The 26,516-nt window shown below is 35.1% G+C and overlaps 2 protein-coding genes across 2 annotated transcripts; both read right to left on the bottom strand.

The window, feature by feature from the left end:
• Positions 1–57: 57 nt before the first annotated feature.
• On the bottom strand, positions 58–3,907 carry LOC105164084 (transcription factor EGL1). Its single transcript, XM_011082645.3, has 9 exons — positions 3,445–3,907; positions 3,186–3,345; positions 2,439–2,693; positions 2,167–2,263; positions 1,997–2,011; positions 1,839–1,895; positions 905–1,744; positions 379–822; positions 58–262 (listed from the first exon to the last, which is right to left on the bottom strand). Exons 2-9 carry the CDS (start codon positions 3,320–3,322, stop codon positions 191–193), a joined length of 1,917 nt encoding a protein of 638 aa, XP_011080947.1. The 5' UTR covers positions 3,323–3,345; positions 3,445–3,907; the 3' UTR covers positions 58–190.
• A 13,958-nt stretch (positions 3,908–17,865) lies between these two features.
• On the bottom strand, positions 17,866–20,273 carry LOC105164086 (dynamin-related protein 4C). Its single transcript, XM_011082646.3, has one exon. The coding sequence runs from the start codon at positions 20,105–20,107 to the stop codon at positions 18,056–18,058; it is 2,052 nt and encodes a 683-aa protein (XP_011080948.3). The 5' UTR covers positions 20,108–20,273; the 3' UTR covers positions 17,866–18,055.
• Between the last annotated feature and the right edge of the window lie 6,243 nt (positions 20,274–26,516).

The raw sequence follows: 26,516 nt of genomic DNA, 5'->3' as shown, positions 1-26,516 counted from the left end.
TAAATGGTTTTTGATTAAGACTTTCAAGAAAATAGAAGCGGTGATCAAGAAACTGGCTTCTCCCAAGAGTAGTTCCTTCATTGCATATTTGGACTAGACTACTTGCAAAAATCCCTGCAACTACATGTTTAGGTTACTTAATACAGATCTTTACACAGGTTAAAACATCTACAGACTCGGAGCATCATCTTCAATTCTTTCGGACAACTCTCTGAAGAGCTTGTCTGATCACACTTGCTGATGCAGTTTTCAATCCCTTGCACTGCAAACAATGTAGGAGATCATTAGTAGGTAGTCATATATATGCTCTTCCATATCAAGAGAGAGAGAGAGAGTTAGAAAGAGATGATCAAGAAATTCTTGATGTGGATATCAGACCTTTGCTTTCAAAGTCATGGATAGAATTCCATCGTCGATGGAGGATTGGGCGCTTTGCGTATCCAAATGTAGCTTGCTTATGGCTTCCATAACTTCAAGCAATACACATTCCCTCCAAAAACACCTCATCTCAATCAACACATCCTTGTCTGCAATGGTGACGGTTAAATTGTCTGTCGAGGAATCTCTCAAACGAGCCCTGTTGGTTTCGCCTCCTGTTTTCTCCATTTCACTAGCCTTTCTCTTGTTCATTGATGGCTTCTTGGTACTACCGTTTTTACTAGGGCCGTAATTATCTGACGTCCTCTCAATGGCATCCAGAGGTTTGCTCTGTGTACTCGACCCTAGCTCCGCTGCTTCTTTGTAAGATTCCAGCTCCTCGACTCTTCTCTCAAGCTCTCTCAAGTACTCTATTGTATGATCAAGAATCGATACTTTGTCAACCTGCAGAGAAAAACCAGGAAACTTTCCTTCATAGTTCATGAGAGAGGATAAAATCAAGAACCAAAGTCAGAGATTTACACACCTTGCCACCAGATGGGACTAATGATCCGAGAATTGTAAATCTCTCATTTATTTTTTCTCTTCGTTTCCTTTCAGACAAGACGTGGTTTCTATCCACTTCCTCTACTTCTGGTTTAGAATTCCCATTGTTTTTAACAGATTCAAGCCGGCAATTTTCATGCATTCTTGCCACTTCAAGGAGCACTTTCTTTAGTAATCTTTGTGAAGTTGTTCCACTTTGGGGTACCGGTGCTCCCGACGTTCCATCCTTCCTCCAGCTAATGAAGCTCGATCCTCCACTTCCTTTCCCAAAATAGGGCCCCAGAATCAACTGATGAGAACTCTTCAAAAGGTTGGAAAGTACAGTTTGATAATGAACATCATTGCCTTGGAGACCAGAGGTGTTGTTCTGATTACATTCTTGAGTTTCACGAATACAACTGTTTGTTTCTCTCTTCCCGTCCGAAAGTGGGAGCGGTGTCTCAGGATCTTCATACGTATGTGATACACAGTCACTGGAATTCATAGAATTGTTAAGACAACTGATTGCATCATCCATGAATGGCCAGCTTTGCTCCCCATCAGCTACTTCTACCAAATTTGATTCCTCTCTCAGCAGATTGTCTGCAAAATCATTTGAACAGTCGTTGGGAGAACAATTGTCCATGTCCGGACAATCCAAAAATTGATCGAGACCATCTTCAGGCATGTTAGCACAATCAGGCATTTCACAGTTGAGACCATTGTTGCTGACAATGTTGTTAGAGACATGGTTGGTAATGTTGGGAACAGGCACAGTCACAGAAGGACTATCCAGGAACGAGGTCTTTATATGCTGAATTAGATCAAGATCTTCTGCAACCTTTAGAAACAACATCAAGAAAATTGCTAATTACAAGGTTGCGGAGATCAACCGTGTAGTAGTAAAATAGAAAACTATTATGACAGTTGCATACGAGTTCAGTGGTTCCCAGCTCAACGACACCTCCTAAATGCGGGAAACACACTATTGTCTGCAAGTTGAGAATGATGCATTCTGTGAGAAACATATTCTTTAGAACCATGTGCTGTTTAAGCTAATCATGTCAAAATGCAACATCGAACAATTTGATACCTGGATTGCTGCACTCTGAAAAATGCAATGCAAGTCCAGCCAGCAGATATGATATGGAAATTGAGAAGCAACGAGAAGTTAGAATTTCAAGTAACTTTTGAGAAGAATTATTGCCTTGTGGGCTTATGTAAAGTAAGATAACGTTTTCACAAAGTAAATCTTGCACTTGCCTTCGCTAGCAAAGACCGCGAGAAGACTTTGGTGTCCGCACGGTGAGCATTGCATAGCCAGATTGTCTGATTTTTGGCTAATGTCCTTCCAGGCAACCTTTACAATCGAAAATATATGTACTTGTCAGTTTCTTTTTTCTATAAAATAGTTCACTGGGACACAAAAAACATGCCTCAACTCTGAAACTCAAGGCTGCAACTTATCAAGGTAAACGGCAATGATCCACCAGAAACACAAGTTCAAGGATTGATTCAGCAGAAAGAAGAATTACCCTTGATCAACATTGAACACGAACGACATGCAAACCAAGAAATACCACTCTGCATCGGTGAGATCTTCAGGGGACAACGCAGCCGTGGGCCGTTTAGCTTGAGGGCTGGTTTCGCCAAGTGATAGAGACTCATAAAGTTCCCTCAGTTGGTCGCTTCTCTGCAACCCCAGCTGATCGGCGTTCACTTCTGCAGCCTGAACTGTTTTTCTTGTTTTTATATCACCATTATAGTACCCATCTCCCCATTCCAACACCCTAAAACAGTTCCATTTTACACTTGTTAGATAAAGATTAGTCCGTATTAACATTCACAATGCGGACACCAGAAAACAACTCTGCCCCTCAGAGGCAGCTAACAGGAAAACAAAAATTCATGAACAAGGATGAAATTTAGTTATCCTCCTTGATTTTTAACACCGGTGAACTGTAATACAATTTTGGTGAGCATCCAGACAGGTCAATAGAAGACCTCTACAGTGCAAGTCCAAAGCAGATGTCCCATCAAAATCAGATTCACATGTGAACAATCTACAATAATTGGCCTGGGGAGGCTTAGTTTATGAAAGCTAAACTTAGGAATTCCCCTCGACCTTCAAACTGTGCCCACATTACAGAAAATTTTCCACATACAGCAAGAAGCCAAAAGGAAACCCTAAGAACACAAGAAAGAGGTAGACCTAAGAAAACCCATCTCTTTCCTTTTCCTCCGGGGGGGGGGGGGTGTCAAGGTAAAGATTGGAGCTTTACCCTGGTTGCCTAGATGAAATAGACCAGAAGATTGCATAGCTCCATTGAATGGTTCTAACAGCAAGAGCAAGTCTCTTCCTTAGATTCTGTGGCACTTCCTCTGGGATTTGGATTTGGTTTTGGTTTGCAGTTGCCATTCTTGAGCTCTGCAGCCCTCTACCTAACATATATAGAAAGCATAATAATCAAATGATATTCCCATAAGAAAAAAAGAAAAGATAATGATAAAGATTTCAACTTGGGATTTGACCAATTCTACCTTAAATGGAAATTACTTGGTAGAGAAAGAGCTTATTGTTGACCTCAACTCTTCATCCTCAAAAATGGCTGCTCAGAGTGGAAGGAAAAACCTCTGGCACAAGAACACCTAATAAGAGTTTCTATACAATCAAGAACTTGGGACCTCTGCTCCTATGGCATGCATGCACATGTTGTAATGCCAAGATTGTCAAAAAATCATTTCTTGAATAATGTTTTGGAGCAAGAAACTGGCTTGAGATTGGAGGAAACTTTTGTGTATGGATTGGGGGGGGGGGGGGGTAAGGGTGGGGTTGAAACTTTAAAGAATTACAAGCCAATTAGTACACCAGTTTTCATGGCTACTTGAATTGGAAAAATGGGAAGAAAAGCTGAAAAATCATTAAACATCCGACTGATGGTCCTAGAACTGAAAACTCTTGACCCTACACCAATCACCAAACACAAGAAGACACCCCTGACTGGCCAAAAAGATCATATCAGCCACCAGTATGTCTGATTGATGATGTGACATGATCTCAACTTTTTATTGTTTTTAAACTTAATTCATGTGTAAAAAGAATTACGAGTTATTTGGGATGAATAAGGGAAAGAAATTAATAAAACCAAAAAAAGACAACATTAATGAGGAAAAGGAAACATGCAAGTTGCTCTTTATTTAAGGCAACTAATTATGTCAAGAATTTGTGAAAGTAGTAGTACTATGCCCAATGCATGCCAATTCTAGTTGAACTAATCATTATTGTTAGGGATGATAATAATATTAATGAGGAAAAGGAGAGTTGTTGATATTCGCTCCACGAAAATACTAATTCAAATCGAATTTAAATTAATTATATGATAAGTATAATATATATTATATAATTTGTGTATAAAAAAAAAAGAAGAAATTTATCATCACCGCGATTCGAGATCGTAGTGCACATTTAATAATAATAAAAATTATGCTTGGATCGCAGCGCATATTTAGAAATAAATAAATAAAAAATATTATGGCTCTGGAACTCTTTGATTTTTTAACCTTGCATCTATTTTATAAAATATTTTATTTATTTAATCAAATGTTGTAATGTTGATGGTCGTAACATATGATATATATATATATGAAAAAAAAATAAGGGGTGCTTTTTTAAAAAAAAAATAAGAGCAATGATTTTGAATCGCAGTGCTGATAATTTTTTTTTATATAAAAAATATCAGCATCGCGATTTAAAATCACAGTACTGCCTACTTTTTTAATTCCTCCAAAACCATTCATTCTTGTAATTTTTTTCTTCATATTATTAAAATAATTTTCTCGAATATATATCATACTTATTTTTATAATTAATTTGATTCGAAGCAACCTAATCTAAATAAAAGATTTTGAGCACTGCACATCCCTTAAGTCTTTAATCATTGTAGATAATATAATGTCTTCACCAATCCCTCCACTAGGAATATAAAGAACTACCCCCCACTTGATCATATTGTCTACTTTCGTGACTTTCCCTTGATATATTATTACAAGTGACTTTTACAAAGTTTTAGCAGCCTTTGAATGAACGATTGTCTTTTTCTTTCCCCCCTTTTTTTTAGAACAAGAACAGAGGTTTTGAAATTAAGAAATAAGTCGACATGTGTGTCTGAACGGTTGATTTTTTATATATATTATAATGACAATTGATGTCACATGTTTTTTAAAGTCATGTGCAGAATTTATCAAAAATGATTAAATTACTGCATCTTAACATGAGTATTCAATTCATGAGGTTATGGGATTCTGATTTAATAAAATCCAAAGTGCATATTGTTTTCAATTAGGACATATACAAATAAAGGCATTGGTAATGGAATGAAAGGTGAGTAGTTGTAATCCATACGCCTCCCCTTACATTTATTAACTAAAGTCTTGCAATCAACCTCAAGGATTGGTCATACATCACTTCAATTCAAATCATTTCTAACTATATATATATGTCTTGTGAACATTTCTCCAAAGTCATGTATTTTTCTTCCAATTATTGCTATTTTATTATTATTTATATCATATGGAGAATGCTAGTAAATACGTGTCAACATAAATATCAAATCGTAATAAGACTTTTCATTTTTTGGTAAATTACATTGGCAGTCCCTGAGATTAGGCCAATATACATAAACATCCCTTAATCTTTGTAAAATTACAATTACATTTCTTGAACTTATAGTTGTAATTTACACATCCTATTTAAAAGCAAAGCTTACGCAAACTACAACCTTAAGGCAAAGGTTATAGTTGTAATCCACCCACCTTATAACTTTTGAAAAATACATGAGGTGCTTATGTAATTTGATCTAATTTTAGGGTTGTTAATGTAATTTACCCTTTTATATATATAAGTCAGGTTTATGCCCCCAAAATCATAAGGGTAAATTATAAAAAAAAAAAAAATTCTTTGAAAATTGATGTACTTACAAATACCTTTTTATTATTTATAAAATTATAAAATACTTTTATGATTTTATCGTCGATCCAACCACTTCCCCAATCCGCTGGTCTCCTCAGTTTTTCATCTATTCATTAGGATGAACCGATCAAAATGTTCTTATAAACTATAAATTAGAGGGTATCAGTAATTTTCAAAATAATAAAAAGTATATATTATTATAATAAATTTCAAAAAAAAATCATTATAGTACATTATTTATAAATTTTCCCTATAAATTATTTTATAATACAGTTCTAACATCGACAGTGACAATAAAACTTGCGTTGTCTAACATACATAGGACAAATGGTAAATGATTTTCCTAAATTCCCAATAGAGTATGCCTTCGGGCACCAATAATTGAATCACTTTTGTATGATTGATGACTAGGCTGCCTGTTTCCGGGCATTCTTCAATAATAACATATTCAATTTTCTTTCTTTTCTTTTTTTTTTCTTTCATGACAAAAAAAAAGTTATATTAATATAAATAGCTGCAAATTTTAAGTGAAATATTTTTTTCGGGCTAAACTATCTTTAAAACAGTAAATATGTACCTCCTCACATACATTAACGTATAAAGACGTATCAGTAATAAGTCTATCAGGAGTTTTTTTATGATTTTTTTGTTAATATTAGCAAATTCGGTGAATTTTAACTGACGGATGGACTTTTTTATTAAACGGAAGCAAGCCTTAGGGGATCTATGTGTAATTATACTAAATTTTAAGGGAGAAAAAAGTGTTATTATCACTTAATTATATGAATATTTTAATTATCTTTTTTCAATCTAAAAAGAATCTAGATTTTCATGAATTAAGGGATATGTACATGTGCGTGGTAATCTTTTATTTACAGGGTTGGACTCGTATTTAAAGTGTGTACCCATAATAAATGCCCATGTCGGTGAACAGACAAATATAAGATATTTAATAATTATTTAATTTGTACTTAAAAAAATTATATTGTTTAATTAGAATATACCAACACTTTTATTTCATATTTTTCTTGAGAAAATAGTCTCATTGAATAGATAATTTTCTCAATATAAAATTGATTTAATGTTGGAAAATAGTGAAAAGATAAATTAAAGAATAAATTTATTTTGATTGGTTATGATGTGCAACGCATAACAAACACGTGATACTTGAATGATAGTTGATGACACCTAATCATCATCTAGTCGTGTCTAATCAATCAAATAGGCGTGTCATTTGGTTGAAATGATGTGTCTGTTGGGTTAAACGATGTGTTCATTTGGATGAAAAATTATGATTTTTCAAATACATCTTTATTTATTGGACATGTCAATTCCATTATATCATTTCCAACTTCTATAAATAGGTTCTCCCACTTCATTTCATTTCATTCAATCAGCATGGAAAGCATCTTAGAGTATTTCAACGTATTAGCAATAAAAATATTTCGTCTTTTATTAGGAGAGTTATGAATATTGTTTGGTTTGTCATTTCTCAAAATCTGTAGGGCTGATATTTTGTTATTATAAGTCGTTGTATTTTGGGAGATAAATTGACGCTTCTGTTAGCACCAAAATGGGGTAATAATTGTCTTAAAGACAAACACTTCAACTATTGCCGCGCTTTCTAAAACACAATTCCCACATATCTCCCATTGACAATATTAAATATATTAATTAATTTAACTAAAAATAATTTTTTACATTTTTATATATTGACCCCCTAATTATTTTAATTCCCCATAAATATTGAGCCAAGCATAAATTTTCAATTTTCTTGAAACTTTCACTTAATAACCCTATTCTTTTATTTTTATTAAAATTAGGGTTATAAATTGGCATAAAAATGAGATGAGAGTATGAAAAAATTGGTGGATGGAAATGGAACAAGTAGGAAATAAAAGAGTGACAACAAACAACATTAATGAGGTCAGAATTCTCCTGTAGTGTTACTTCATGACATTTGTTTCTTTTATTATATCCCTACCCCACCCCACCCTCCCTACTTCCTTTAATTATGATTTTGAACTCACTAGAACCCCATAATTATGAACATACTGACAAGAAATATATTATAAATAAAAATAAAATATATAAATTAATTAATCATATTTTTATGAAAAAAAAAAAGAAAAAGTAATGGCCATGTCATATTTGTTATGGGGTATAATTGTCATATTTAAAAATTGGAACATACTTTCCAAATGAACGGAATATGCATTGATTTCTCCTCAACAAATACTTTACAAGGTAAAAGAACGTAAAAATCACACTAATAAAATTTCAGTTATAACCCTCCGATGCATAAATTAGACATATCGTGAAGGTGAAATGCTTAAAAGTCGTAAGAAAAATTAGGATATCAAAAATTGTAGTTGGAATATGGAGGATGAGAATTCATAAATTTTTTTAGTATATGATTTTATGTGACCTACAGATATAGAAATTATCGATTAATTACATTAAATTCATTAAGGTTTGAATCAATCTGAAATCAAATCGAAACTATTCAGAGAAATGGTACAAATTTTGATCACTCTGTCATTTGAAATAGAATACATCATTAAAAAAATTACCCCCACATCAAGTATAAAAAATTAGTAACTTCAATGAGAGCATTAATTTCAACATTTTAGTCACTAAACACAAATTCCAAGATAACCCCTGATGTCAAATCATGAATTAGGACCTACCACATAAGTGCAACAAAACCAAATATTGTATAAAATTATTAACATATAAATCTTAGATTAATATATACTTTTTTAGTCTAGTGCAACATTTCAACGTGCTACATGCACTTTAATCACAATGTCAAAATTTCACTATTTAATAAAGGAAAAGAAGTGAAATTTGGTTCAAAATGCATTGACATTTGGATGAAAGTGATGGGTTTTCAGTCATGTTCATCCCTTATTAGTGCTAATCAACGATTTACACTAAGGCCCCATTTAAGTATAAATGCCAAAATTTATAGTCATTATCAAAATAATTAATTAATTCCTTGGTACCAAAATATTGTTTAGGAAATTATATAAAAAGAAAAAAAACAAGAAGAAGTGCATTTTCTTCACAAGATAATTATAATTAATTATATATTATTACTTCTAATTGTTAATAATTCATAAAATATTATTTATAATTCAAATTTATAACTTATGACATATAATGAGTTTTTCTGAGTAGTGACTCTTAAAACTCTGACTTTCTTCCTTTTTTTTTGTAATTTATTATAATAGAATATTTAATTATTAAAAACAAAGAATTTTTTCAAAAGAAATTTCACAATATTAGATTTTAGCTTAAATCAATAATATCGTTTATATGATTAAAATAGCAAATATAGAAAAAGTTATATTTAAGATATAAAAGACGTATATTTATAGATATGATTGAGTTGTATGGTTTATCGTAAACCACTGATGTCATCTTAGTTAGACGTTCATTGTAAATTGAGATACTACATTTACATCTTACGACCTATATTCTGTTTGTACAAATCATACTTCCTTTTGAATAATTGCACATACATTCACTAGAACGTCAATATTATTTATACAAAAAATACTTTTATTTTTTAAAAAATTACACATACACCTTCCAAAAATTTTAATATTCTTGCACAAATTACTCTGTTTTTTTAATTATCAGTGATAATTTTTATAATTATATAAATGAGATGAGTGATTTATATAATATAAATTATAAATGAAAAAATATAAATATAATTATTTCTAATTAATACATACTCGAGTTTAAATCAAGATTATACAACTCAAAGGTATAGTGTGCCGGCTCCCCACAGCCACAAGAGAACAAAAGTAACAGTTGTTAGGAAATGGATCGGGTTAAGATGGATAACAGGTGGAATATGAAGGCGATAAAAGACACACGAATTTGTTAACCCAGTTTGGATATAAATCCTACGTCTGGGGGCGATACCAAGCCAGGAGAAAATACTCAAAGAGGAGGAAAATTGAGGAGTACAACACACACACACTTGTATGCAAGTCTTCACCACACGTGAAAGACAACACTCACCCTCGTCTCAACTCTTTCTTTTCTCTCTACTCTATTCTACTTTGCTCTATAAAACAATGCTAATAAGAGTAGTATATATAGCCATGACTTATCCTTTTTCCAACTCAACTTGGGATTTCTAAGTTGAATGAGGTTATCCTTCTCCAACTCAACTTTGAATCGGGTTATCCTTCTCCAACTCAACTTGGGAATTCTAAGTTGAATCAGGTTATCCTTTTCTTCTTCAAATCAATCTTCACAACTTAACAATCTCCCACTTGAAGATTGATTAGCTTTTCTCCACTTCTTTCTTGGTACCGCCGGGTTTGTCCACTCTAGTCATCAAGGCCAGTCGAAGCCGTACACAGCTTCAACTTCGCCATCGCAACCGCCTTGGTCAGCATGTCCGCAGGATTCTTTTCTCCTTGGATCTTCTCCAGCTGCAGTGCCTTCTTCTCCAGAAGTTGTCGGATGAAATGGTACTTGATCTCGATGTGCTTTGTCCGCGAATGGAACGCGGGATTCTTTGCCAGATGGATCGCACTCTGGCTATCGCTATGAAGAATCACATCTGCCTGAGGTTTCCCTAATTCACCCAACAAGTGTTGCAGCCAAATGAGCTCCTTAGCTGCCTCAGTAACTGCCACGTACTCAGCTTCCGTCGTGGACAGTGTGACAACCTTCTGCAACTTTGAGACCCAGGATACGGCTGTACCGCCATATGTGAACACGTACCCTGTAGTGCTCCTCCTTTTGTCATAGTCACTCCCTGCAAAATCAGCGTCAACAAACCCAAACAAGGTAAGCTTGCCCTTACCAAACACCAATGCTCGGTCCTTAGTACCCCTCAGGTACCTAAGAATCCATTTCACAGCTTCCCAGTGCATCACTCCTGGATTGCTCATAAAACGGCTAACTACTCCCACTGCATGTGCTATATCCGGTCGAGTACAGATCATAGCATACATCAGGCTCCCAATTGCTGAGGCATACGGTGTGACTCTCATCTTTGCACGTTCGGAGTCAGTCTGGGGCGAATCACTGTTGGATAGTTTGAACTGATTTCCCAATGGCGTTCCAACCGGTTTTGCATTTTCCATCTTGAATCTGCATAATACCTTCTCAATATAATCAGATTGAGATAACCATAATTTACCAATACCTTTGTCCCTTGTGATTTTCATGCCCAATATCTGTCTTGCTTCGCCAAGATCTTTCATGTCAAACTTCCTCGATAACTGATCCTTGAGCCTATTGATCTCCTTGACATTTGATCCTGCTATCAACATGTCATCAACATACAGGAGTAGAATGATAAAAAACTCATCGAACCTCTTCACGTAGCAGCAATGATCAGCATTGCATCTAGAGAAACCTATCTCTAGCATGAAGTTGTCAAACTTCCTGTACCACTGCCGCGGAGCCTGTTTCAATCCATACAGGCTTTTCTTCAGGCGACACACCTGCTGATCATCTCCATTATACCCCTCTGGTTGTACCATGTATATCTCCTCCTCAAGATCCCCGTGTAGGAAGGCTGTCTTTACATCCATCTGTTGTAACTCCAAGTTCTCTGCCGCTACCATGCTCAACACAAGACGAATAGTAGTTAACTTGACAACAGGTGTAAAAACATCAGTAAAGTCAATACCGTATCTTTGTTGGAATCCCTTTACTACGAGTCTTGCCTTGTACCGCTTCTTCCCGTCTGATTCTTCCTTAACCCGATAGACCCATCTGTTCTGTAGGGCCTTCTTTCCTTTTGGGAGCTGACACAATTCCCATGTGTTGTTTTTCTTCAACGAGTTCATCTCGTCGTTCATCGCAAGCTCCCACTTGCTCTTGTGGACATCATTGACTGCCTCTGCGTAACATTCGGGTTCTCCACAATCAGACAAAAGCAAGTAATAAAGAGAGGGGGAGTACCTATCTGGGGCCCTTCTCAGCCTCGGTTCTCGACCCAGTGCCAAGGGTGTGCTGCTTTCAGTAATCGGTTCCTCCGATACTGGTTCTGGTTCTATCTCCGTCTGTTCGGTTTCGTCCGTCTGAACTCCCACTGAATCCGTATCTGCTGGTCTCATGATCCCGGAATTTGAAATGTCGAGATCAACAAATTCCCTTTCCTTCTTGTCATCGCCCGGGCTTACCTTCCTGTCGTTGTACATTACATCCTCATTGAATATAACATTCCTGCTACGAATTATTTTCCGGTTTTGATCATCCCAGAATCTATACCCAAATTCGTCAGTCCCATACCCAATGAATGTACATTTAATCGACTTAGCATCCAGCTTAGTCCGATCATCGTTCAAAATATAGGCTGAACAACCAAACGTACGTAAGAAAGAAAGATCCACTTTCTTACCACTCCATACCTCTTCTGGTATCCTGTTGTTCAACGGGACAGAAGGCCCTCGATTGATCAAGAAAGCAGCCGTGTTGACTGCATCTGCCCAAAACATCTTTGGTAGTCCGCTCTTCAATCGCATGCATCTCGCACGCTCATTCAGTGTTCTGTTCATCCTCTCAGCAACGCCATTTTGCTGAGGTGTCCCCGGGATTGTTTTCTGCATTCGGATTCCATGGTCGGCGCAGTAATTCTTGATACCTTCACTGCTGTACTCGCCACCATTATCCGATCTGAGACATTTCACTTGTAGACCTGTCTCATTTTCCACTAGTGCCCTCCATCTCCTGAATGTATCAAAGGCATCAGATTTTCTTTTTAAGAAATACACCCATACCTTTCTAGTGGAGTCATCGACGAATGTCATGTAGTACGTTGATCCACCAAGAGATGACACTGGTGCTGGTCCCCACAAATCGGTGTGAACAAGCTCTAACTTTTCTTTCCTCGGAGTTCTTCCTGTGGTCAAGAAGCTCACCCGCTTCTGCTTTCCGAACACGCAGTGTTCACAATGACCCACCTCCACCGATTTTAACTCGGGCAACCGTCCTTTCGACTTCAGCACGTTCATTCCTTTCTCGCTCATGTGGCCCAAGCGATTGTGCCACAGGTTAGCCTGCGATACAGTTCCTGCAAAGGGAATGTTTGAACTAGATCCTCCCGCCATGTAGAGCGTTCCCGACTTTAGTCCTCGAGCCAAAGTCATTGCTCCCCGACTGATCTTCCACTTCGCGTCTCCAAACGTCGTGTGGAATCCATCACTATCCAGCTGTCCGACTGAGATCAAGTTCCTTTTCAGTCCTGGTATGTGTCTCACATCATGTAGGGTCCAGCATGACCCATTCGTTGATTTGATCCGCACATCTCCCTTTCCTACAATCTTGAGGGGTTTGTTATCTGCAAGATAAACTAAGCCAAAATCACCTGAGGTGTATGGCTCCATGATGTCTTTGTTGCTGCATGAGTGGAATGAGGCCCCTGAATCCACAACCCAATCATCGGAAGAACTGCTCACACTCAACAAGAGTGCATCCGTGATCTCCTCCGTCGCGGCATTCGCTGTTCGGCCCTCCTTTTCCTTCTTTGGCGCCCGACATTCGCTTTTCATGTGTCCGGGCTTCTCGCAGTTCCAGCACACCATCTCCTTCTTGCCCTTGTTCTTCCCCCTGGACCTTGACCTTGACCTTCCACGGTATTTACCCCGTGTGTCAGGTCTCCCTCTGGACTCTGTATGTAGCGCAGAGCCAGATGATCCACCCGTTTGCTTTCTACGGGTTTCCTCGTTCAACATCATGTCTCTGATGTTGTCGAACTTCATCTTCTCCTTCCCAGACGAAGTGCTCACTGAAGTAACAACCACATCCCAACTGTCAGGTAAAGATGAAAGCAAAATTAACGCTTTTACCTCATCGTCAAACACGATATCCACAGACGCCAGCTGTGTCGTGAGTTGGTTGAAGTCATTGAGGTGATCGGCCACCGACTTCCTCTCCTCCATCTGCAACCTGAATAGTTTTTTCATCAGCATAACCTTGTTCATTGCTGAGGGTTTCTCGTACATATCGGCAAGAGTCTGTAGAACTTCCTTCGTGCTCTTTGCTCCCTTCACATGATAGGCGACATTCCGAGAGAGCGACAGGATTATTGCGCTCATCGCCTTTCGATCGAGCACCTTCCATTCTTCATCACTCGTCTTTTCGGACTTCTCTGCAAGTGGTTCGTACAGGTCCTTCCCGTACAGGTAGGCCTCCATCTGCATACGCCAAAACCCAAAGTCGGAACCATTGAACCGTTCGACTGGAAACTTTCCCTCCATCTTAACTCCTTGAACCAGGCTCTGATACCAGTTGTAAGGAAATGGATCGGGTTAAGATGGATAACAGGTGGAATATGAAGGCGATAAAAGACACACGAATTTGTTAACCCAGTTTGGATATAAATCCTACGTCTGGGGGCGATACCAAGCCAGGAGAAAATACTCAAAGAGGAGGAAAATTGAGGAGTACAACACACACACACTTGTATGCAAGTCTTCACCACACGTGAAAGACAACACTCACCCTCGTCTCAACTCTTTCTTTTCTCTCTACTCTATTCTACTTTGCTCTATAAAACAATGCTAATAAGAGTAGTATATATAGCCATGACTTATCCTTTTTCCAACTCAACTTGGGATTTCTAAGTTGAATGAGGTTATCCTTCTCCAACTCAACTTTGAATCGGGTTATCCTTCTCCAACTCAACTTGGGAATTCTAAGTTGAATCAGGTTATCCTTTTCTTCTTCAAATCAATCTTCACAACTTAACAACAGTATAAACACAGCACATACATACCACACAAAAATTGGGCATGTCAACAACCGTGGTGTCGTTTTTTTACAAGTGCGACGTAAATTGCAAACTGACAATATACAATATGAAGTTGTCAGCAAGAATGAAGTCAGATCCAACACAGTTAATCCAAAAGATATGGGAATTAGGTGTATCTAAATACTTTACTCCATAATTATACCTTTTATTTTATGCAATGTACTTAGCCTCAAATACACATCTTATACGCTATCTCATATATATATATATATTAGATAATTCTATCTACGTTGAATACATCATTTAGTGTGTTTAGAGATTAAATATATAACAAATAATTTTATATAATGTAAACAGGAAAAGAACATGATTGGTGGCGTGTCTGACACGCGTTTTAGACAAAATTCTTATTTTGTTAATTTATAAGTTTAAGAGTTCCAATTCTTCTCTTTTTTTTAAAAAAAAATAAATAAATACGGATAATTACACTCCCTTCCCCTAAAATTTTGTGTAATTACACCTAGATTCTGTGTAGTTTGAGAAATTACCTCTAGCACTCTTGAGGTTTGCTTCCGTCTGACAAATAAGTCACTCAATTAATCAAAATTTATTGAATTTGCTGATATTAACAAAAAAAAACAAAATTGATATTTATTTTTTATTGACTTATTACTAATTTATTACATGTCAAACAATTTTTTTCGACTAAACTACCCTTATAACAGTGCAATATGCCTCCTCACAAGTATTAACGTGTGAAAACGTATGAGGGTAATTTGATCATAAAAAAAATTATCTGACTTACAATAAATCAGTAATAAGTCAATCGAACTTAAGTATAGTGTTGTTAATATCAACAAATTTGTTGAATTTTAACTAATTGAGGGATTTATTTGTCATGCGGAAGTGAACCTCAAAGGTGTTAGATATAATTTTTAAACTACAATGAATTTAAGTGTAATTACACTAAACTTAAGATGATGGAAGGTAATTATCTAAAAAAAATAAAATTAATTAAATGAAATAGTATTACACTATTTAGTTTTTCATTATTATTATTATTTCACCTCATTTTCTTTTTAATTCCTTTTAAGATTGTGCCTTTTCTTTTCGAGGCACAATAGTATCATAGTCTACAAATCATATTCAATTATTTTTTCACTATAATTGGAATGAACATATTTTTCATTAGATTTTTGTGAATAATTTCATCACATAGTACATCAAGAGACTCATACCCTAGCAATTATGCCCATTTATGTATTATAAGTCGGGATGACTTAATATTTAACATCAAACGTTGTCTACTAATGACGTGAGTTCAAATTTTTTGTCAAAGCATTTGGTGGGATTAAATGTACGTCCTCACTTTTGATTCTCATATGATTAGATTTTGACTTTTTCTCAATAGTAAGCCACTTGTAGGGACCTTGATCAGCACACATGATGATGCAAGTACAATGTTCTCTGTCGGGTTTAAATGCATACCAGTCAAGTGTTGGTGTGCCATTAGAATACGTCATTGAAGTGTGATAGAAGATTTTTTTTCACTGGGCGTAGTATTTTTTTAATTATTATTATGAAACATGTAATAATAAAAAATGGGATTTTGGGCTTCGTTCCCATTGATTAGAGTTCTAAATTGTAAGGTTGGGTCCAATTTTAGTACATCCTCGTACAACAGAGAAGGGCCCATCTGGAAATAACCAACAATAACATCTTGCAAGGCCTCATCTACGGCCCTGATTAGGACTAATCAAAATTTGATTCCGAATTGTGTGATACTGCACAATACGTTGGGCTGATTTTGAAACTTTAAACGGGTCTTGAGTCGGGTTAAGATCTTAGTGGTCTGGACACGAATTCATCTCAATCGTTTTTTGTTTTGTATATTTTGCATCTACTTATATAAAATATATTTATACATATATAAAGTTTGTGTAATTTATTATACTTATATATAGTACACAAACTTAATAATTTCATAAATTAAAATAATGATATAAATAGTTTATAAACGTTTTACTATTTTAATAAGTAATACATATTTTATAATTTTTAATATTTTTATGTCTAAAACATGCACCATATAAATTTATAAAAAAATATTAATCTTTCAATAATATTATTGTCTCATATTTATAAAATTAAGATGATATTATTTTTATTATTTTTTAATAGTTTAAAAAATATTAATTGAGTTTACCGAGCCCAATCTAACGGGTCCTAGGTCCCGAGCCCGGCATGGGTCTCGGGAGGATCCGATTCCAGAATTTTCTTGATGGGTGGGTTTCAAATTTTGACAAACTCATCTCAGATCTGTCCGGTTAACATTCCCAATAATTAGATAATTTAATCCAAATTTTAATTAAAATTAATAAATTTAAAAAAAATAAAAATAAAAGATAATTATAGTTGTAGTCTCAAAACAAAATCCGTGACATACATGGAGGATGCATGATTATTCTGAGATTCATTCTTGGCTTCTCAAAACTAAATTTATAGTCAATGATATTTTAGTTTAGAGGTTAAAATTGAAGTCTATTAAATAAATTTGAAATTATGAATTCAGTTTATTAGACGATAGATATTTATCTCACTTTATATAAATTTATTTTGATTTATTTTATTATTATATTGATATATTAATTAAATCAATATATTATTCGATTTATTAAAAATATTAATATAATCATATAATTATCATTTGTATTTTTGTGGGGAGGGGGGGGGGAGCCCATGCTTATATGGAAGAGGTGAGTCAAAAAACATGAAGGCCACCAAGAGTTCTTCATAGTATTGTCAAGGAAATAAAAATGCCACAATTTACTAAAAACTAAGGCATTGATGTATTGTTATGAGAGTATTTAGATGTATTTATAACTTATAAGCTGTGAATGGGTTTATATAATATTATAATTTTTACTTGATAATTTTTTAAAAAAATGAGCTTCGAAAATACTAAAACAAAATATCGATAGCTTACAAGCTCCTAAAGGATATTTAAATAATAACAAAAATTCTAATTTATTTCGAACACATAAAAAGTTGGTCAATCTGTTGAAGAGATGATTTTTAGTATAATTTTTTTAAAATTTAAATAAATTTAGTCAATCTTCCTCCAAGAAAATCAGGTAGAGCATGTTCTTGGCAGATGCCTATAACAAAACTCTCCATCCTCCAATCCAGGGTTATCTGAACCCCACAACTCCACGCTCAAAAACCAACTATATGTCTTATTTGGTTGAAGCTGAATATGTAATAACAAGTGTAATATATTTGTCGTATGATTGATGTATAGTTCAATAAAACCGACAATCACACCATTTTGCTCGAGAACAACAGAGTACGAGGAATTAATTAAGTTTAGATATTGCAGAAATTGAAAACATAGCACAGATTAAGGATCACAAGACAGGGAAATCAGCCTGACTCCAACATCTCCAGGCTCAATCGAAATTGTCGACAACCCTGTCCATGATGTTGGCAACAGCGTTCTTGGACTCCTTGAGCAACTTGATGCTTTTCTCCAGCTTCTTCCGCTTTTCAGCAACAGAAGGAGACTCCTCCAGCATCCTCTCCAGGGTATTGCCCTGAGGCCCGATTAGCTCGTCGATGATATCTGTCTGCATCTCTTTCTTCACCAGATTCTGAATACTGAAAGTCAAGTGCAAAGCCATGTTATCCACCATTCTCCTCAGGACAATATCCCAATAAGCCGTCATCCTCATCTTCACATCGAAAGCATCAACCACACTGCCCTTGCCGTGCAGATGACCAACGTTAATTAATCCGAATCCATCAATCTGTATGTTCCAAGATGTCCCTAATCCATTCACAATTTTAAGAAATTCTTCCTGACGAGACATGAGCTTGTTGCAAGAAGCCATGTACTCGGGATTGCAGGTGTAATCAGTGAGCTTCTCCATCTCGACCATGTCCTTCACCCACTCAATCGATTGCTGATGCTTCTTGTCTATGAGGTTTTTCACAGCTCTTCTTGTACACGACAGGAGTTGCGGGTAGCTATCGCAGTGTTGTAGCAAGACGGAGACGACTACATCCTCTAAGTAGCTCCATATCTTGTCGACGAACTGAAAGGGTATCATTGATACATCCGCCACCTTCTGCTGGAGCAGACTGAGAAAAGCAGCTCTAGGGAGGAAATGTGGCAGCCCGATTGACTTAGTTTCCTCCAAAACCTTCATCTCATCGAGCAAGAAGTTCTTTCTTGGATCATTGTCGACATACTTTTTAGATTGCAGATCCGTAGAGTATTGATTGAGCATTTCCGCCAGTCTAGCAGTGCAATGCATCTCTTTGGAATCCGGGTACTCGTCGAACTCTCCTTGCAGAATGATCTTCCTCAAGGATTCTTTAGCAGAACCAAGGATGTGCATGAATGTTGTCATCGCTTCAGCAACTGAGTTCAGATGCTTCGGCAATTTGTTCAGATCTTCAATGTTGGCTGAGAGCTTGTTGTTGATTTTGCTAACAATTTCAGGCAGACATTTAACGATAATGGTGGCCTGAATCTTCACCAGCTTTTCAGCCAAAACAGGAATCCCAACCATGGATTTGTTAATCTTTGAAAGCTGAGGATTAGTCTCGAAAAGCTTAGCCTCTTCCTCCCGAGCTTCTTCGTACGTCTCGTCCCCGATGCGGTTCCTAACGCAGACGTAGCCGAGGCCGATGTTCACATCGTCGGCGGTGACTTTCTCCAGCAGGCCTTCCGGAGATTTGTCAGCTTTAGTTACAACAGCGAGAGTCCTCTGGCCAGACTTGTCCACCCGCTGTGACATCCTGATGGACTCACATGTCGAGAAATCGACACTTGCTGATAAAACATTCAGGATTATACTTTCTTCCGGCGTAATAAACTCCATGATAATCTTGGAAATCTGCTCATAGATATCCTCAGGCTGGCCATGAACAGGAACTCGAGTGATTCCAGGCAAATCAACCATGGTAAGATCAGGGACGGCCATCTTTTTCACAACCAGCGTCAAGGGGTTGTTCGAAATCCCTTTCCCCGTTCCGGCGATCTCTTCGGTGGCAAGGTTAATGGCGTCGGCGATGTGTTTTTCATCAGTTGGCACAATCTTCCCGTTGAACTCCAAGAAAAGCTCCGGGACAGGGTTTGAATGATTCTGCAGCCTCATTATGAGAGGTACCCTGGTGCAAATACCCTGTCCCCTGGGCAGACTGATGCCTGCCAGAGACTCAAGAACACTGGATTTGCCGGAGGACTGGTCGCCCACCACCACAATGGTGGGGAGTTGGATGCCTTCTTGCATGATCTTAAGGTGGCGCAGCCTGTCCACGGTGTCGAGGAGAGGCCGGATTCTGTCGTTGTAGGAGGCAACAATGGGCGCCGGTGGCCTTTCTTCTTCTCCTTCTTCTTCATAATGTTCGCCGGAGATATTCAGGAGACTCATTTTCTGGACAGAGTGTACGACTGTCGGAGACGTTTCCTCCTTGACAGGAGTCAGAGAGCCCATTGATGGGTTTGGTAATATTATATGTGTGTGTGTGTGAATTTTCGATTCTGTGATTTTATGGCAATGGAGGAGTCTGTATTTATAAGCTTTTCCATGTTTCAAGAATGGTTTCTTCTGGGATACTGATCAGCTTTATGTTCCTCCCATGGAATATTGTGCTTCGCTGTTAAGCAAATAACAGTTAAAGACCCCACTCATAGTTTATTAGCATCACAAATGAGTGAAAAGTGTGATCTAAAATTACACTAGTCTTAAACCAAATATAAAAGAAAATGTATTTTTAATCAATAAAAAAAGACTAGTGTTTAATTGACCAAAGACTTTTGGAGTCAACTACCAGACATGTCATTTACTTTTGGGAGTGTAGGCCATTAGACAAATTATAGAATTACCATCCCATGAATCATCAGGAAAAGTTATTAAATTAATTATAAAGCAAGTGTGAATTATTTCATTTTTTTTAATTATACATAAATTATATTATAAGTCTAAAATATTTATCAAATAATTGATTTAGATCCGGCAAAATTCTATCAATATTAGAATTTCGTCAATCAATTCTAACCCAAATCAAATTTGGTGAGACATGAACTAATTATACGAAAAGTATAATGCACTTTTTTGTATGAGCAATTCGAATAAAGTGATCAATTACATAATAAGTGTATTACATTTTCTTTATAATTAATTTGATTTGACCAATCTAATTTGAATATTTTTTTTATTTCTATATTAACTGCATCTAATATGCTTCTGCTGCTGCTCCATGTCCATGTCCATGTCCATGCATTAATGAAAAAAAAGTAATTTGTTATATTCATTTACTGAAAATACTTTTCAACTTAGGCAAATAATATCCAAACACGAATAGTAGAAACTTAATTGTTGTAATTTTGATTTTGTGGGTTGATGATTAATATGATATAATATAAAGCCATCATCGCTTTTGTATTTTGTTTTGTTGTGTACTTCCAATCCCTTTGTTTTTTTTGTCATTTTATTACATTTTGTGTGAATTACAACAATCTTTTTTAAAAATTCATATAATTATGAATATTTTTTATTATTTTAAAAATTATAAATACTTCCTTAATATTAACGGTCGTTCAACAATTACCTCAATCCATTATTCACCCATAGATTTTCATTCATTTTTCTTATGATGAACTAACCGAAATGCCTTTGTGAATTAAGAATTATAATTTTTTTTATTTTTTTATTGACTAAATAGATAATTTTTTAAAATTTTTCATCCACTCCATTTAATTTTTATAATTTTTAAATTTTTTATTTTAAAAAAATAACAATAAACATAAAATAATATAATAAAATTATTTATAATTATATGGAATCTCAAAAGATTTAGTTATAATTTACCTTATAATTTTATTGATACTTTTTAGTTTCGATTTTAGCATAAAATATGGTTGCATGTATGTACATACATAAAAGGTCTTAGTCAATGGAGATACCCAGCGTCCGTACTAACCCTTTATCAGCAGAGAATCCTTTGTTGTGAGGACCAATTCTTGCTGGACAGCGCTGTCCTTTCTTGCTTCCACCCCAAGTTCTCTTCATTGATTGGAGAAGGAGGCATTCTCTGTTTGCGGCAGTCTTCGTGTAAGTAAAATTTTAACTCCATCAACTTTAGATGAATTATATAGCAAGTGTGATATATTTATTATATAATTAATGATATTTTTTAAATTATATATCAATTGATTCAAATTTAATCGAATCATATTCGAACTAGAATTTTCCCTTTAAGTAATGTTCAGTGGCCTCTCTCTCTCTCTCTCTATATATATATATTCTTGATCCAACTTCACTCATATTATTCATTCACTTTTTTGATTATATGATAGGATAAATTACAATGGACTTATTTAAAATGTATTATAAACGTTCTCTCACTGTCTGAAAAGTAATAAATATTTTTTTAAAATTATAAATACCATAATAAATACTTTCCTGTAATGAACTGTCACAAGAAGATATTTATAATTTCATGAGGATATTTGTAGTTTATCGAATAACAATGAGGTATTTTGTAATTACGACAAATTTCAACATAATAAAAAAAATTAAATTTTCATTACACTATAAATGACCACGACTTAAAGAATCGTGGTAAATCAATATTATTAACCACGATTAAATAAAATCAAAGTAAAAATTTAAATTTTTACTACGATTAATCAAATATTCATCATGGTTTCTAGTGGTGGAGCCCGTTGTAATTTATATGATACGATGATGATTAGGTATTTTCTTATGGGATAATTTTATCCTAAGATATTGTAAGTGGTATGTCTGAAAATAGGAGGTTAGTCTGATGAGATAAGACTCATGTCCATAAAATTTAGGGTTGAATATTTCTGAACTATAATTTTGATCTTCATGTGTCCCTCAATTAAAAATATTTGTTATTAATTATTTGATTCATTAAATCAAAGTCAATTATTTATAGCAAAGAATAGGGCCCAGCAACATATCCTACTACACCTTCGTCTACAAAATACCACCAAAATTAAACATGCAATCAACAATTTAAACATGTAATTACACAACATTTATAGTAAAGAAAATAAAAATAATTTATCATTAAACTAATCTATGTTTTATTATTAAGTGAAAGTACTCGTTGGCGTCTTACTTTTTTGATATGTTTTTATTTATTAATTTATCTAACTCCCACATCCCCACCCTTTTTTTTTTTAATATTATATCAATATTGTTTTATATCACCATATTTTTATAAATCCAATAGGAATTTATTATTTTAAATATACTCTATTAAATAATAAATTCAATACTTTATTTTAATTTAAATATTAGGAAACTACTATATTTTATTTTATTTCATTATCAAATTTAACGAGACGGAACTTAAAAGTTCAACCTTGGAGAGGTCGCGTATTGAACCACAAGACCTCCTAATTTTGGTACGACGCAACTCACGGATTGCAGCCACGTGGATGGTGAATATACAAATAAAATAGAATTCTTTGTTTCAAAGGATTCTAAGTTGAACAAGAAAACCCAAATAATCTCTTAATTTTGGTAGCAAATTCAAGTGTTGGTGAGAGCAATTCATGCTCTAAGAACAACAGCAACGTACCTTAAATTCTTGAATCAGGAAAACAGGAGACAATATGTTTATGAAGCTAGTCAGTCTGCATAGGTTGCAATTTTATCCATGATGTTGGAAACGACATCCTTGGATTCCTTGAGCAGCATTATGCTGTTCTTGAGCCTCTTCCGTTTCTCAGCACCGGTAGGCGACTCATCCAACATCCTCTCCAGGCCACTGCCGTCAGGCCCTACTACCTCATTCACGATTTCTCCTTCCAGTTCTTTATTCACCAGGTTTTGAATGCTGAAGAGCAAATGTAAGGCCATGGAGTCTACCAACCGTCTCAGGACGATCTTCCAATAGGCCATTAGCCTCATTCTCAGGTCGAACGCTTCTTCAGCAATGCCCATATGGTTTCGTAGATGAGCAACATTAACTTCACCCAGTCCCTCAATCTGTATCTTGGTGGGCTTAGATGTATTATTCAGAGTTTCCATCAGTGTTTTCTGATATGACATGAGTTTGTTCCATGAATCCATGTACTCAGGGTCAATTGTCTCCATTTCCACGGTATGGACCAGCCAATCCACCGATTGCTGCTTCCTTTTGGCTACAAGATTTTGGGCAGCCCTTCTTGTGGAGTTTAATACATACTCAGAGTTTAAATCAAGATTATACGACTCAAAGGTATAGTGTGCCGGCTCCCCACAGCCACAAGAGAACAAAAGTAACAGTATAAACACAGCACACACATACCACACAAAAATTGGGCATGTCAACAACCGTGGTGTCGTTATTTAAAAGTGCGACCTAAATTGCAAACTGACAATATACAATATGAAGTTGTCAGCAAGAATGAAGTCAGATCCAACACAGTTAATCCAAAAGATATGGGAATTAGGTGTATCTAAATACTTTACTCCATTATTATACCTTTTATTTTATGCAATGTACTTAGCCTCAAATACACTTCTTATACGCTATCTCATATATATATATATGATGGGTATACACTTGTAACCCTGCAATAAGACCAGATTACCCTTCATTAAGGGCATTAAAGTCATTTCGTGATCAGGATTCGTGCCTCTTGTAACGGGCGGGTCGCGGAGGACCCGATCCGGGTCGCACAAACCGACTGAAGACCCGAACAATGGAAGCCGTTCGATCAGAACATGAGCCAGTAGGATAAGGCCACGTGACTCACTACCCGATACTCAGCTGTGCTCTATAAATAGAACTCGATACGCCATTATTGAAGTAACTGTTGCGCATTTATTGAGTTAGAACTTTGAGATCGCATACAATTCTCTCGATCAACCTAACTTGAGCGTCGGAGGGTCATTGTCGGGGACGTGCCCGACGAGCTCACGGTTCGTGTTTTATTCTCAGGGAACCCGAAATCTGATCTAGGAAGAGTTGGTCTATCTGCAGTGAGATCGTCTTAGGAGATCGCTAATTTCGACCCGAATCAATATATATATATATATATATATTAGATAATTCTATCTACGTTGAATACAACATTTAGTGTGTTTAGAGATTAAATATATAACAAATAATTTTATATGATGTAAATAGGAAAAGAACATGATTGGTGACGTGTCTAACACGCGTTTTAGACAAAATTCTTATTTTGTTAATTTATAAGTTTAAGGGTACCAATTCTTCTCTTTTTTTAAAAATAAATAAATAAATACGGATAATTACACTCCCTTCCCCTAAGGTTTTGTGTAATTACACCTAGATTATGTGTAATTTGAGAAATTACCTCTAGCACCCTTGAGGTTTGCTTCCATCTGACAAATAAGTCACTCAATTAATCAAAATTTATTGAATTTGCTGATATTAACAAAAAAAAAATAAAATTTATATTTATTTTTTATTGACTTATTACTAATTTATTACAGGTCAAACAATTTTTTTCGACTAAACTACCCTTATAACAGTACAATATGCCTCCTCACAAGTATTAATGTGTGAAAACGTATGAGGGTAATTTGATTATAAAAAGAATTATCTGACATACAATAAATCAGTAATAAGTTAATCGAACTCAAACATAGACTTCTTTTTCGATTTGTTATTAATATCGATAAATTTATTGAATTTTAACTAATGGAGGGATTTATTTATCATACGGAAGTGAACCTCAAAAGTGTTAGATGTAATTTTTAAACGACAATGAATTTAAGTGTAATTACACTAAACTTCAGATGATGGAAGGTAATTATCTAAAAAAAAAGTACAATTAATTAAATAAAATAGTATTACACTATTTAGTTTTTCATTATTAATATTATTTCACCTCATTTTTCTTTTTAATTCCTTTTAAGATTGTGCTTTTTCTTTTCGAGGCACAATAGTATCATAGTCTACAAATCATATTTAATTATTTTTTCACTATAATTGGAATGAACATATTTTTCATTAGATTTTTGTGAATAATTTCATCATATAGTACATCAAGAGACTCATACCCTAGCAATTATGCCCATTTATGTATTATAAGTCGGGATGACTTAATATTTAACATCAAACGTTGTCTACTAATGATGTGAGTTCAAATTTTTTGTCAAAGCATTTGGTGGGATTAAATGTACGTACTCACTTTTGATTCTCATATGATTAGATCTTGACTTTTGTTCAATAGTAAGCCAGTTGTGGGGACCTTGATCGGCACACATGATGATGTAAGTACAATATTCTCTGTCAGATTTTTGAGATGCCACCCCTGTTTTTTCCTTTAGTTTACCAAAAAAGAAATATAATCAAATTATTATGTAATTTAAATGCATACCAGTCAAGTGTTGGTGTGCCATCAGAATACGTCATTAAAGTGTGATAGAAGATTTTTTTCCACTTGGCGTAGTAATTTTTTAATTATTATTATGAAACATGTAATAATAATAAATGGGATTTTGGGCTTCGTTCGCGTTGATTAGAGTTCTAAATTGTAAGGTTGGGTCCAATTTTAGGACATCCTCGTACAACAGAGAAGGGCCTATCTGGAAATATACCAACAATAACATCTTGCAAGGCCTCATCAATGGCCCTGATTAGGCCCAATTGAAATTTGATTCGAATTGTATGATACTGCACAATACGGTGTGTAGCTGATTTTGAAGTTTTAAACGGGTCTTGAGTCGGGTTTGAGATCTTAGTGGTCTGGACACGAATTCATCTCAATCGGTTTTGTTTTGTATATTTTATATCTACTTATATAAAATATATTTATACATATATAAAGTATGTGTAATTTATTTATACTTATATATAGTACACAAACTTAATAATTTCATAAATTAAAATAATGATATAAATAGTTTATAA

Source organism: Sesamum indicum, linkage group LG6, assembly GCF_026168435.1.
Source record: "Sesamum indicum cultivar Baizhima isolate 11 linkage group LG6, ASM2616843v1, whole genome shotgun sequence".
NCBI lineage: Eukaryota > Viridiplantae > Streptophyta > Magnoliopsida > Lamiales > Pedaliaceae > Sesamum > Sesamum indicum.
The sequence above is the reverse complement of the archived record's forward strand: the minus strand, read 5'-3'. Positions and strand labels throughout refer to the sequence as shown.